The sequence below is a fragment of the Zootoca vivipara genome, chromosome 3, assembly GCF_963506605.1.
Source record: "Zootoca vivipara chromosome 3, rZooViv1.1, whole genome shotgun sequence".
Classification (NCBI taxonomy): domain Eukaryota; kingdom Metazoa; phylum Chordata; class Lepidosauria; order Squamata; family Lacertidae; genus Zootoca; species Zootoca vivipara.
This window is the reverse complement of record NC_083278.1, coordinates 80,988,995-81,003,538: the sequence shown is the minus strand read 5'-3', so window position 1 is coordinate 81,003,538 and position 14,544 is coordinate 80,988,995. Positions and strand designations below refer to the sequence as shown.

Below are 14,544 nucleotides of genomic sequence, written 5' to 3'. Positions count from 1 at the left end.
GGATCGGTGGATAGGGTTCTGGATGCAGAAAGTAAAAAAGGGTAGGTTAATGAAGCTGTGAATAAAGCTTTTTGAAGACCATGGGCAGAAGAGGAGATGCCCAGAGAGTGCTTCTGCTATTTTCTTGGTATCCTGTAACACTCACTTGAAGAACCATTCAAATCTCCAGCTGGCACACAAAAATTATTACATTCACATTGCACAATGTTTCTCCAACTACAGGGTGGGGCCACCCTTGTGGGCACTGGATACATGAAGTGGGGAGATGCTAAGATTCAGAACCAGGTGATACCTCCCCCTCTACACCAGCCATGACAGAGTTAGGAAAAAGGAGCCTAACAAGTGCATTATTTTTGTGATGCAACATTGCTTTCTAATGCAGGAAAAACTGCTGTTTTGCTCTGTTGTTGTGTCGTGCATGGTTTGGAAGGAGAGAGTTGTCTTGTTCATCTATTCTCTGCTGCCATATAAGGAAAAGAGAATGTGCTCATTTCCCAATTATCCTTTCCATCCACTCACATCCCACAAGTATACTCAGAGGAAGACCACAAAGTACCAATTTTTATTTGTATTTTTGTTTTGGAAAAAGAGAATGAATAAAAAATTGGGCAGGGGAGCTGATCTGGCAATGTTTTGGGGTGTTTTTTTCTGGCAGAAGCACTGGCAGATGCTGACAGGTTTTCTAGGCCATGTATTCAAACTGCGACTTCATAGTTGGGGGGTGTTGACTGAGGTCAACGTTTAGGAGAGACTTATGCACAACATCCCAATCCTTGCTCTTCAGCACTAAAAGCACAACTCTCAGAGCTGAACTGAGATCATTGGGGAGGGCAATAAGCACAAACCAGCAAGGCAGGAAATTAAAAAGCAATACTCTTGTCAAGGACATGGTTTGCCAAATGGAAAGGGTAAAATTTGTGGAGACACCCCTTTCGTTTTCCATTATGCTGGGCTTCTCTCTCTCTCTCTCTCTCTCACTCACTCACACACACACTTTAACTCTGATAAATGATAATAGTTAGAAGAGTTCTAAACTATTAATAGTCTCAGAAATGAAAATATATTACACTCATTTTGGGATTTCATTCAAAATCAACAGATCAAAGCGTTGGTTATATAGGGCTGCACAGCAGTGTCACATTCAGACACTTACCAGGCCCTCACCTGCCTAACTTCAGAGCTAAAAATACTTAAAAGAGCTGCCATTCTCTTGGGCCTCAAGCATTTTAACTAATCTTTTCTTGGTGCATGCTATAGATTTATTTAAGACATTTCTAGACCACTTACATATTTGTATTTCTAACCAGCATACAAATAATCCATAGAAAGTGGAATAATAAAGATTTATCATAAAAGCGAACTCTGGGAAGAATTCAATGTAGCGTGCAAGGAATTGGGGTATGTGTGCAAGGAGAAAGGTTTGCTCCTGCAGTGAGACATCTCCCTTTTTTCTGCGTTTCCCCCCCAACCATCCAGAGATTTTAGGGGGCATGGGGGAAGAGACAGGGGAGGTCCTGTTGTGTGAGTGGACCTCGTTCCATGCATGCAACAACTTAATTAAATCTCTCCCAATACCTTAAAATGCTTACTGGTACAAGAAAGTCTTAGCCGTGTTCCTGAAGTTTGTACAGCTTTGCAGCTGGGCCACTTTTATTGGTTTATACAGTGGTGCCTCGCTAGACGAAATTAATTCGTTCCACGGGTCTTTTCTTATAGCGAAAAATTCGCCTAGCGAATCCCATAGGAATGCATTGAAATTTTTTTTTAGGTTTTTTTGCCCATAGGAACGCATTAATTGAATTCCAATGCATTCCTATGGGAAACCGCGATTCGCTAGACGAATTTTTCCATAAAACGCATTCGTCTAGCGAGGCAAGCTTCGCTCGAAAAATCCTTTCGTTAAGCGAGGCACCACTGTATATCGGTTTCACAGAAGTGTTCCTGGTAAAAACTGTAAATGCGCATTGATCTGAATATCCATGAGCCAAAGGAGCAGGTAGTATTGTTGCACAAATCTAGCAAAGGAGTTCATTAAGTGCTTTAATAGGTACTTACTCTATCCTGTATTGTAGACCAGTATTATCATCTTATTGCCTGCGAAAGGGAAAAACACATGTTGCCTATACGGTAGGCGCCTGAGAGGCAAGATACGAACACAGGACTTCTGGATTCATACTATAGCCACTACAATACGCTCGTTTGCCTTGTATGTGCTGATGTTTCAACATTGCTGTAATGTAGTATCTCTGCAGGTTTTTTCATGTTACAGTAATTGGACCATAAAAAGCCTTATTGCCCAAGTCGTCCACACTGTCATTTTCACTGCCTTGTTATTCAAAAGCCCCAAACCTCTAATTAATATAGTAAGAAGATCTAACAAAACTGTGCCTAGTTTTCCTATATTTGCATGTCCTTGGATCACATAGGTATATTCTAACACTGTGTGTTCAAGTGCAAAACATGAGAATACCGTTCACATTGCCTTCCCAGGCTTCTGCGACATGGCAGTAGCTCAGCCAATGTTTGCAAAGAGTTTACAGGTGGCAGCTTGTGTTCACCACAGGTTTTGCTGATTTGGTTCTTTTTAGTTTCTATTAATTTTGTTTTGGCTGGCTTTAATAATTACATTTTTTTTGTCCTACAGAGGTTTCTGACCATCGCCACTGAACTGGATTCATTTGTGGGATGGGCAATAAAAGCAAAATCCAAGCCAAGTAAAAGAAGAAGAACTACCCCTCCCACTCCCCCAGCCGCTGCCTTCCATAGTAGACAAAGCTGCCAACAGTTTGACCATTATCTTAAAGGGAAATAAAGTGAAAAATATGTGTGGAGAGGTAAGTCAGACTGACCTGAGTAGAAAGTAAGGGAGTGTCAAAAGCAGGCAGCCCTCCAAAAACAGTGAAGCACCAAAAGGGGACACATTTGGGTGCATGCCTGTCATTAAGGTTGAAAAAACATAGTATTTGAGCAGATCTGGAAAATGGCAGCCACCCTAGGGTTAATTCCCTGATTCCCCTGCTAATGATATTAAATGGTTTGTTTTAGTTGTGATGCCTCTAAATATTCCAACTCCCTTTTATATAAGCAAGCACTTTAGCGCCATTAATACTGTGCTGGCTGTCACAAATCTTGGCTGTTTTGCAGAGATCATTGCATTTGTTTTGGGCCAAGGGATGGTGTAGATGAGTAAGACTTGCAGGTCACTAGAGTTTACAGTAAGGCAGGAAGAAGAGGGGGGCAAGAGGGGGGCTGATACCAGCCACGAGGAAAATCTTTTGCGATGATGCAGGCAAGGAAAATTGCATTCAGGTGACAAGAAACTAAAAACCACAAAGGGTCTTTTTTAAATATGAGAGCAAGCTTAAAGAGACATTTATACAAAGCAGTTTTCATGAGAAATCATTCAATTTGTTCATAAGGTTTCTTTAAAAACAAACATAAATGCAAGTCAGATATAATATCCATATTTAGGACTAGGCCAGAGAGCAACCTTATGCGTATACGTGTAAATAGTGCAAGTTCTCCACAGGATTATCTCTGCGTGAGTCTCCAGTGGTCCAGCCTTCTCCTAACCTTGTGTCTTCCAGATGCTTTGGACTACAACTTCCATCCTGTCTGCCTGTTGTCCATGTTGGCTGGGGCTGATGGGAGCTGTAGTCCCAAACATCTGAAGGTTATCAACTTCAAAGGCAGCTCTAAGCCACATTAATTGTACTGGAGCAGATCCACATATGATACGCAACAGGGGAGTGCCACGGAAGCCAGCATCTTGTGGCAAGTTTTCCCCACTCTCCTTTGAAATGTGCAAGATCATTTATACTCAGATGCTCACCTGCAGCTTCAATGCCCCAACCCTCATGACCTGCCATCCCCAGATAATTGGCTGCTGCTGGCAAGGGTGGAGGAAACACATAATGTGAATGACCCCTACCTGTTTGTGGGGAGATTTGACATTTGGTTACTTAGTTAAATTTTTAATAGTAATATGAAAATAATAAACCATAAAAGAAGGGGACCCCAAAACAATGAGCAGCAAGAACAGATATTCTGCAGTAAATCCAGTCGTGACTGAGTAACCACTCAAAATGTTTGAATAAGCAGGTGGGGCTTAGCCTGGTGCTAGAATGTAAATAAAGTTGACAATGGCATTCTAGAGTTGGTTTACCACCATGAAGAAGGCCTTCTTGTGTCACCGCTTAATATACTTCCCCTAGCAGCAGAATGAGATGGGGTTCTCTCCTATGAACTAAGGACACAGACAGGCTGATAACAGGCTTGGGTGTTCCATTAGCTACCTAATTCTCAAGTTTTGTAGGTCAACACCTGCACCTTGATTTCAGCCCAGAAATGAAGTTCTTTCAGGATTGGTATTATGTGGTTATGCTGCACTCAGCTGGGGCTTTGTGCCAAGTATGACACAATGTCCTGCCTGGAGCCAGTGGCAATGGTAATTATGTTGCTACAAATACAATTTATTTACTTTGGGGTGTGTGTGTGTGTGTGTGTGTGTCAAATGGGGTATTCTGAATAACTACCGGTAGGTACTGGGGAGGAAAAGTTCTACAGCTTTTAAAAACCCACATAAATCTCACATGCATTTTAATTTTTCTCAGCTAGAGAAATGTCTATTCCACAACCATTTTAATGAGATCTCTAGTTTAAGCTGAGTGGGACACTTGCTCAAATTTAATACAATTGTCATTAGGCTTAAATAATAGGAGTTGAACTATCTGCAGTCTAGAAGGATCACTCTTTTATTAGCATAGCCCAGGGATTAGCAGAAATGTTTGTCTAATGAATGCTGCTACTATATTTGAGTGCATGCCTGAATGAGCTTCTTGTTGATTGAAACCTATCTATTTATAAGCACTTCTAAACATTTAAGAAAAACCTTCCTGTGTCGCACAGCACTGTTGCTTGGACTGTTATGAGTTCATTGTTTTTCCATTTGTGACAGATGTCCTCTTAGGTTTTACACATTGTTGAACTATCTGTGTGCCAAATTAGATAATCACAGAGAAAATATGCCACATATCCACGTTTGCAGAATTTGTGGAATAGAGTGGCAGTTTTCACCAATTGGCAGAATGTTACAGCCACTGGGCTTACCAAGTATTTGGATGTGTACTGTGGAATGTAACCACTTGGTAAATAGCAAGCACACTGATTTCCTCCTGCTTTCTTAAAGTAGCTTGGCTTATATTCTTCTTTGCCACTCCCGGGATGGAATTCCAGGTTTGAGAACACCTGTGTAGTGCCACTGTCACCTATTTTCCTTCACAGCTCTCCTCAAAACCTACTGTTCCATGAAGCCCTCACAACCCCCTGCTCTGTCTCAATGTCCAGTCACAAAAAGTACATATAACTGCTCCCCATCCTGAACCTTTCCTGCTCACTTTCAAACTTCAGACTGTGAGAACTTTGGGCAAGGACTGTACAGTACATGGATAGGTAAAGGTAAAGGGACCCCTGACCATTAGGTCCAGTCGTGACCGACTCTGGGGTTGCGGCACTCATCTCGCGTTATTGCCTGGGAGCTGGTGTACAGCTTCCAGGTCATGTGGCCAGCATGACAAAGCCGCTTCTGGCAAACCAGAGCAGCACACGGAAATGCTGTTTACCTTCCCACTTGGAGCGGTACCTGTTTATCTACTTGCACGTTGACGTGCTTCCGAACTGCTAGATTGGCAGGAGCTGGGACCGAACAACGGGAGCTCACCCCGTCGCACGGATTCAAACCGCTGACCTTCTGATCAGCAAGCCCTAGGCTCTGTGGTTTAACCCACAGCGCCACCCGTGTCCCTTAGTACATGGATAGTGTTGCATGAATGCATCCATATGTATCACCCGAGTCCTATCACACATTAAATTATCTGCATGCCTAATACATTTAATTGCCTTAAAACAGAGGCATGGAATAAATGGCCAGTTATGATCTAGCAACACCTGGAGGGCCATGTATTCCCCTCACTCCTGCCTTATCAGAAAATAAAGCATAAAAACTCTTAGTAGTTATGGCAAAAGTAGCCTTCTAAGCCAAGAAGGATGGGGAAATGGTCCCTAGGTATTTAGTACTGATTCAAAGCTTTTGCAGTAGCTGAAGTTTAATGCATACCGTGGCACATGAATTGAAGTGCAGGTTTTGTGATTGGTGTTACTGGCAAATCATACAACAAATGCCATGACACAGTTTCTCAGAAGATGGGCCAAAGTGTGTTTCAAGGACATTATGATCATCTTACCAAGATACAATCACCCACATTACGAACCATGCAGATCACGATACTAGAAAAGTGGGTCAGAAAGACAAATGTATTCCTAATAAGTTAAATGTTGTGCTATGCTCTTGTAACAGGATGATAGCATCCAAACACCATACCTAATGGAAGAACAGATTTACTGCTTAAACAGTTTAAGTGCATCCTCTTTATACTAGCCCTTCCTTTGTTACAAACACACAAGCACAGTATTTTAAAATAATATTTTCCAGTCACCATAGGCTTTTAAAAATGATCTTTGGAACAGGCAGCAGCCAATCTGAGTAATCTTACTGACAAGAATTCCAGATTAGTTAGCCCTGTCTCCAGTTTAATTTTTTCCTAGACACACTCCAGTTTATTTAAGTACCAAGAATCCAAAGTGTGTGCCACTAATCCCTATTTTTTTGTTCTCTCATTTGTTCCTTTAACACTATTCGGATCTTGGCAATTGAAGACAGAAATATCACTGATATTTATAATTACTCAGCAAAGCAGAGATTTGTTAATTTCCCAGTATCACAGAACCACATATATTGGAAACCAAAACTTTGAAAAAGGTGATTTTATTTAAAATGTTTGGAAGATACCCTGATAAAACCATTAAATCTTGATATTATCAATTCTTTTGTAGGGAAATGATCCAAATGCCTAGAATTTATATTACATTTTACTTGGAAGGCTTGGAAACAATGCCTTATGAGGAACGGCTTAGGGAGCTGGGTATGTTTAGCCTGGAGAAGAGAAGGTTAAGGGGTGATATGATAGCCATGTTCAAATATATCAAAGGATGTCATATAGAGGAGGGAGAAAGGTTGTTTTCTGCTGCTCCAGAGAAGCGGACACGGAGCAATGGATTCAAACTACAAGAAAGAAGCTTCCACCTAAACATTAGGAAGAACTTCCTGACAGTAAGAGCTGTTCCAACAGTGGAATTGGCCCTTGTGGTCTCTTCCAACTCTATGACTCTATGATACTTCTCCTCTTCAAACAATACACCATTTTCTCGATGGTGAGTATAAAGAAATCTGAATAAAAAACAACAACCTAGAACTAAATGTTAATGCTGCTTGGCTTTACAGGTAGGAAGATGCAAGAAACTGGCAGAAAGTGTTGTTCAGTGGTATAGCAGATGTATACCCCAGGTTCAGTCCTGGGCACCTCCATGTAGCATTGATGGGTGATGATGATGTATTGAATTTATATACCGCCCTATACCTGAGGGTATCAGGGTGGTTCACAGAATAGAATCAAGATATAAAAACCACAAAACACATCATAAAAACAACCACCACCACCAAATCCCCCCCAAAGAAACACATTTTAAAAGGGCATAGGATATAAATCAGATTGAGGAGATTCCATGTCTGCAACACTGAAGCGCTACTGTCAGTCAGTGTAGGCAATACTGAACTAGACAGACCATGGTCAGATTCACTACAAGGCAAATTGCTATGTTCCTATACAAGTCTTATCCCCATGGGAAGGTTGTGTGCACTGACCCTAGGTCTATGTCCTTCCACCATCCCCAGTCCCTGCTGCCCATCTGCATTTTTTATAGGAGCTGTTGAACTTATGAGGTTGAGGTCTTTATGAGACTGGGAACGAAAAGGGGAAGAAGTGGATCAGAAATCATATATTAGTCACTGGAGTGAGGTATACCACTGGAGTTGGTCCCCCCTTTAAGTACAAAATGACCCAGCCTAGGAAGTTTTTAACAATGTTACTGATTTTTCCTTGTGTGAATCCTGCAGTTTTTTACACTAAGTTATGACTGGGGGGGGCGGAATGCACAAATTGATAACAGAGGACTCGCTGAACTCTTCTCGGAGTGACTTCACCATCCGTGAACGTTAATTATCATTCCTGGAGAAAGCACCATTCCAAGGATGCTTGCAACCCAGGCCTTATTATAGAACTGTTGCACGAGAAAGGTCATCTGTTGCTATACTGCAGCTGGACGCTCTACAGCCGGCTTCTGCAGTGTGAATATCCCCTCCCACTTCATCTGTAAGCAGAAAAGGAAACAACAGGATGCCCTATCATGGCTCCTCTGGGACGTGGAAATAGTGCAACAGGAAAAGGAAAAAAGGCTTTCCAAATGTGGCTCACAATCCAGGCTTCCTCACATGCTTGGTTTTTTTTTTTTTTTGGACGTAGACAAAATGTACTGCATTCCCACCTAAAAACATTAAGTGTGAACGTGGAAAAACAAAAGCGGAAAGACGAAAACTTAGGGGTGGAGGTTGTGCTTTGCATGCAAATGGTCCCAAGCTCAATCCGTGGTGTTTCAGTTAAATGATTGAGGCCTTGCAGAGACTATGCCAGGCCAAGTGGGCAGTTCTTGAGTTAGGCAACTATGTGTTCACTCAAAGGCTACTCTGCCCCCAATGTGGCAGCGTCTTCAAAGGCTCTGTATTCTACTACTACGCCCTTTTTGAAAGTGGGAAGGGAGCTATCTCAGCCTTGAAACATACATAGGAGTGAGGGAGGAAGTGGAAAGTGTCTCTTTCCCTCTTTTCTCTCCCAATTCTACTAACTTTTCCAGGTGCCTTTGGCATCTGAGAAGCAAGCAGAGGGAACAATGGTGGAGGAGGATGTGGAGAAGGGAAAGTGTCCTGTAAAAATGTTTATTACAGAAAGTAAAATGTAAGTTTACAAGGGGGAAGCAGAGTCAGCTGACTTGATTTGATGGGGGAGGAGAGGAAAAGAAACAACATAATATTTTTGTGTTTTGCTCCCTGAATGTTGTATTCTCTCAAGACACCATTGGGAGCTATGTGCATCAACCCATACATACACACCTCATGCATAATTCTAGTTTATGAAGTAAGGATATGATTGTGAGAACCAGATCCTTCAAACAAACTGACTCTAGAAACTTTCACAAAGGATTTGATAAATTCATAGAGAATAGGCTAATGGCAATTAAACCATGACACTAAGACTGGCACCTCCACTTTAAAAGGCAATATATGTCATACTATCATCCTGGTGATAAACAAGAGGGATAGTTAAAAGGCTTGGCAGGGGCACCTGACCTGTCAATGCTAGAGACAGAATAAATAGCCTTGGTTGGGTTTAGAAAAGGTGGATCTTGTAGGCACCCATATTTAGATTAATGAGGAAGGAAAGCTGGGACCCATTTCAGATCAAGTCCAGTAGCTGCTATTGGTCAAACTTAGGAAAGTGGGACTATTGATTGCCCAGTTACATTTGAACCTCAAAGGCTGCTAGAAAACCAGAAAAACAACACATCATTTCCCAGAAAGAAAAGGAAATGATGGGGATTAGGATGCAAGCTATTGTTTGTGCTGCCTTTGTTGTGTAGTTTTATTGGGAAAGTGCTGCCCATTTTCTGTGAATGCTTAGCTCTGAAAACCACAAAACCAAAGGATAACACAACTGACACATCCTTCACACTTACATTTGTTTTAAATTCCACAGAAGAGAGCCATTTCGGTTTTTTTGTTTGGTTTTCTCAATCTTTCTGACCTTCCCCCAATCTCAATTAGAAACAAGAGCAAAGTGCCCCCATCCCTTTTCCCTTCTAACATCAACAGGACTTAATCTCTCCTATCTGCAAAGTGCACATCAATGGACAGAAGCCAATTACGTGGTGCACTCGAGCAGAACTAATCCTAAATAAAAGGGCCTTCTAAATAAAAACCAGTCAGTTTTGTTCTATAAAACCCAGGCCAACAGAAATCACACAAACACCAAAAATGACAATGAACAGGCCTGACCTTAAAAGCACTTTACAGTCCTAGCAATGCTGGCTGCAATTAGAAGCTACGTTATATGGAAAAATATTTATTAGAGAGTGGCTTGGGGTGTCTGATTTACTGCAAGCTCATTAGCTCAAACTGTTGCCAATGAAGTTTGCCAACTTTGCCCTTCCTTCCTTCCAGGAAACCGGATCTTCTTTTTCTCAGGTCTGATTTCTTAGCTGGTTGCTAAGTTCCTGCAATTCCGCTATCAAGTTCTCCATAGCTGCCACTTCTTCAGCTAGGTCACTGGAAACTTCACCACTCACTGTGTCTGCAAAAAGTTGCTGCACAAGAAAAAACAATGATTTGTGACAGAAAGTTTATTCTTAACCAAAGACAATAAAATCATCCTAAATGCAGATTAAGAAGAACTACAACATTGTTAAAACACACCAGTGTCACCCTGTAGACAAATTAATGACAGCTCTGCCCACTTAATCCATTTGGGACAAGACCTGGAATTACTGATTTGTGCAAGGATACAATCCAATTTTGCAGCAATTCCACCAAGTCAATGCTTGGACCTACTTGTGCGTCACTGGCACTCACCTGCACCTATAAACCCAACTGGCCAAACAGTGAACATTAGGTTCCCCCCCCCACCTTTGATTACTTGTAGAAGCAGCAGGAGTGGCCTAACCCTATTTAGGCTGCAGTCTGATTTGGGGCCTGGGATACTACTGGACATGCCTTGAAGTGATGCATTTCCTCATAAACTAAAAAGCCATTCTAGTTTTTGCAGCAGGTTATGAAGATCAGACCCACTAAATCGCCCACCATCTTCTCATTTGGATGACCGGGTGAGGAGGGGTATGTGTGGCAGGAAAAACTAGACCCTGCTCCAAGTCTTAGCGATGCAATTTCCTTAGCGCTACACCATGACACTTCAGGTCATTTGCACCTGTTGGCTGATATGTACCCGCTGCAGTATTCAACGTCACAATGGGTGGGTTCTATTGAATGGGCAATTTTAATTCATTCATGGGAAAACACAATAAAGAAATGTAATAAAGTTGCCCTACTGTCCTCTTTGGAGAAACAGTGTTACAATTGCCAGCTCACAGTCCAGTTTTGGCAGGTGCAGCAGAGCTAGAAGACTTTTTCCTGAGAGATGGAAGCTTTCACAAAGAATCCTTTGTGACAGCTGTCCATAATGCCTTTTTTTTTAAAAAAAAGAGTTGTTTCTGGCTACCCAATGTGAAGAAGCTGGGGAGGACGGATGGTGTCTGGCTCAGCTCTCTCTCTCTTATTTGGCATTCATTAAGCTGAAGTCCAAAACAAGCCTTGCTGAAGCTACAGAGCTCTCTGGGGATTATGGATGATTGTGTGACAATCTGTACAGCCAGACAAATGGGTGTCATCTGCCCCCCTGGCTTTGATGGAAGAACACTGTTGAGCTACCTTCCTTCTGTACACCCATTCCTGCTTTTCCAATCAGGGAAAGTCATGCTTAGGGATGTCTTGAGGGACCAATGCCAGTTTTCCCATCTCTGTTTCTCTCTCTCTCTCTCTCTCTCTCTCTCTCTCTCTCTCTCTCTCTCTCTCTCTCTCTCACACACACACACACACACACACACTTTCTACAAAAGTGTGTATGTGTACAAAAGCCATTCCTTGCACAGAGACAACTATCGGATATTTCTAGATTAGTCCAGTAAAGTTTTCACAGATTAAATATATCAAGAATATCTACTCCATCTCCTTTCCATTACAATATTTTCGGGTTAGAATGGAAGAGTTCAAAGTAAAGTGACTGTAGCAGTACTTGAGAACATAAGCCATGAGACAGGGAGCCCTTTGCTGACCCTGACCTGCCTTTCTGTTAAAAGGACTATTTTAAGGATGCCCATCTCAGTCTCACCTTTGCTCTGGCTGCCAAGCTACGTAAGTTGAGTCGAGCCGAAGAGAGAATTTGCAGTGCCTCTTGGTGATTAGACTTGGTTTTGCTGCACCTCATTGCCACTGCAAGATGAATTTTAAAAAGGCAAAACAAAAGTCTGGTGATGATTACTGTGATAACACGGCAGACATAAATTACTACAGTACTTAAGCTTTCAGCCAGTTCTCTTCATGAGGAAGCTCATTAAAAGGAGCATCCATAAAATGGTAAGGGGACAGGTATTCTGAACTGCAACATGAATCACTGAAACAACACAGCATTGTTTTTGTAAGGAAACAAGGGAATAAAATAGCGTGACAAAATATTGCTCTTGGAGTGCTGCTGAAATCCCACCCCCTTTCCCACTACTTCATTCCACTCCACCTCTTCAACCCCAGTTAGTTCTTCCTCTTAGGGATTTTCCCTAAAGCTTTTCTGTACTTCTGCAGAATTTGGGGTTTCCCCAAGCCTTCTGTTATCTTCTCCCTCTTGCATGCAGAGGGCTCTGTTTTGGCGACACGCTTCTGAACTTCAGAAATGAGTAAGTGAGGTCTTGAGGCAAAATGGTGGGGTGGAGGGAGACTGCCCATGACTGAATGTGTGTCATTATAATATGTATCTGTGTTTATTTCTCCAGCCTCCCAGGCACAGTATTCTATGGACACTGGGCCCTCATTATTATTATTTTGGGTGGTGGTGGTGGGAACGATTCCTCCCTTGAGGGTTCTCTCTCTAATTATTTGTTGTACTTAGTGCTAACCTTGAGCTTATCTATAGTTTCCCTATAACTTGTCCATTTTGGACAAATGAATTGGAATGAAAATATTGGCTGATACAAGTGCTGAATGTCAGCAATATACTGATTCAAGGGATTTATACCCTGCTTTTCGGCCACATGAAAGCCACTCCAGGGGCAGAGCGTGAACGGAGTCCGCAGTGCCCCCCCCCCCCAGTGCCAAGCAGGGCTGTGCTTTGATGTGCCCTTGGGCAGGCACACACACACCACCTTCCAGTCCCTCTTGTGTGTTCGAAAGAGCTTCTGTACAGTGAAGGACTAATTAAAATGATCTGCCTCTGATCCTTGCGGATCCAGATGGATTTCTGAGGGAATTTTCTGCATGTATGTCTGGTGGTCCTGTTGAGACTTTACATTGACCTCTGGAAACGGAAAGTGACCTGGTCATTTAACATCATCTCTCCTGAACATCCTTTTCCCTACTGTAGAACTAAGGGAGCTCTATTATTCTTGGGATTTGTTTTTAAGTATTAGCAAGTGTGGCATGTTATAGCCAAATGAACCTTTTAAAGTAACCCACCAACAATGATTTATGCCAAAAAATTCATACAGGACATACCATGTGCAAGCTCTAAAGCTCCTTTTACTACGTTCTTAAAAGAGAAAATATCTTTGTCCCAGTCCTTTGACTGGATTTCACATTTGTGTGCTTTGCTGAGATACTGTAGCACCTGTAAAGACAGAAGAGTGAAATTATAAAACAACCTTAGTTCGTCTTTATGTTAATACGTAAAGCCAAAGTCACTCTAAAAAAATACGGTAGTTCTGACTGGTAATATGTTAGTTTCTCAGTATTAGTTTTTCCATCTTCCTCCCCTGCAACTGTATTCTGCAGCTGTAGCACAGATGTTTTTCGCTGTTATTGCCTTTCAAGTATGACAGACATATAAGTAACACGTGTTTAAAAGATAATTTTTTACCTTAAAAAAAAATCTGTCTAGACTGATGGATGTGACCCATATTTTGCTAGGTCACAATGACTAAATGCACATGAAAGCAGGAAAACACTTGTATTTTAATATTTTAAGCCATTATGCATCTAAGGAATGCAATAAATTGCTCAAATATATACAAAGATTAAGATGCCAGTTTTATTCTGTATTAGTTCCCCAATGTGGAAAAAAGCAAGAAGACATGGATTCTGTAAAATGGAGAAAATACAAAGCAATTGCCCAAACCTAAGCAGAAGCAAATGAGCCAAAGCAAAAAAAGTGTTAGGAAAGTTTTTTCCTAAATCCAAATGTTTACTTACCCATTTTAAAAAGCAAAAAAACGTGAGCACTTAAGTCCCATTGGTCTTAATGGAAGAGATTCGCCAACAAACACCAATGAGAGATCTTTGCTTTGTGAAGTGACCCAAAAGGTTGCTGTTTGACTCTCACCCCGGGGACTAGTTAGAGAGACCACACAATTGCTAGGTACCAAGACTTGCTTCCATATGCTATTTTTTATTTTCTTCAAAACAAGCCAAGTTAAGCACACCTAATCCACACAAATTCCCCATCCCACTAATTAAGATCTGCAAAGGGGATTCTGTTGTGCTTGCTATCTTTTAAGGAACCCTATTTTGCAATAACAGAGAATGCCTTTCTCTTGGCTAAGCCTAAGCATGAAGCAGCCATGCAAGCCATTGCTAGCAACTGGAAATCTTTGGAGTCTGTTGATGTATTATACAGTCGTACCTTGGAAGTCAAACAGAATCTGTTCCGGAAATCCGTTCAACTTCCAAAATGTTTGGAAACCAAAGCGTGGCTTCTGATTGGCTGCAGAAAGCTCCTGTAGCCAATTGGAAGCCCCATTGGACATTCGGGTTCTAAAGAACGTTTGCAAACTGGAACATTC

At 41.7% G+C, this 14,544-nt stretch overlaps 1 protein-coding gene across 2 annotated transcripts in view; it reads right to left on the bottom strand.

Moving 5' to 3' along the window:
• Positions 1–660: 660 nt before the first annotated feature.
• Positions 661–14,544, bottom strand: part of LOC118081799 (tetratricopeptide repeat protein 27) — a 93,377-nt gene continuing 79,493 nt past the window's right edge. For both annotated transcript variants that reach the window (XM_035108253.2, XM_035108254.2), the window contains exons 18-20: positions 13,262–13,373; positions 11,889–11,989; positions 661–10,311 (exon numbers count right to left, since the gene is read on the bottom strand). In XM_035108253.2, the coding sequence (XP_034964144.2) occupies positions 10,189–10,311; positions 11,889–11,989; positions 13,262–13,373 (336 nt within the window). In that variant the 3' untranslated portion in view covers positions 661–10,188. The remainder of the gene's footprint in view (positions 10,312–11,888; positions 11,990–13,261; positions 13,374–14,544) is intronic.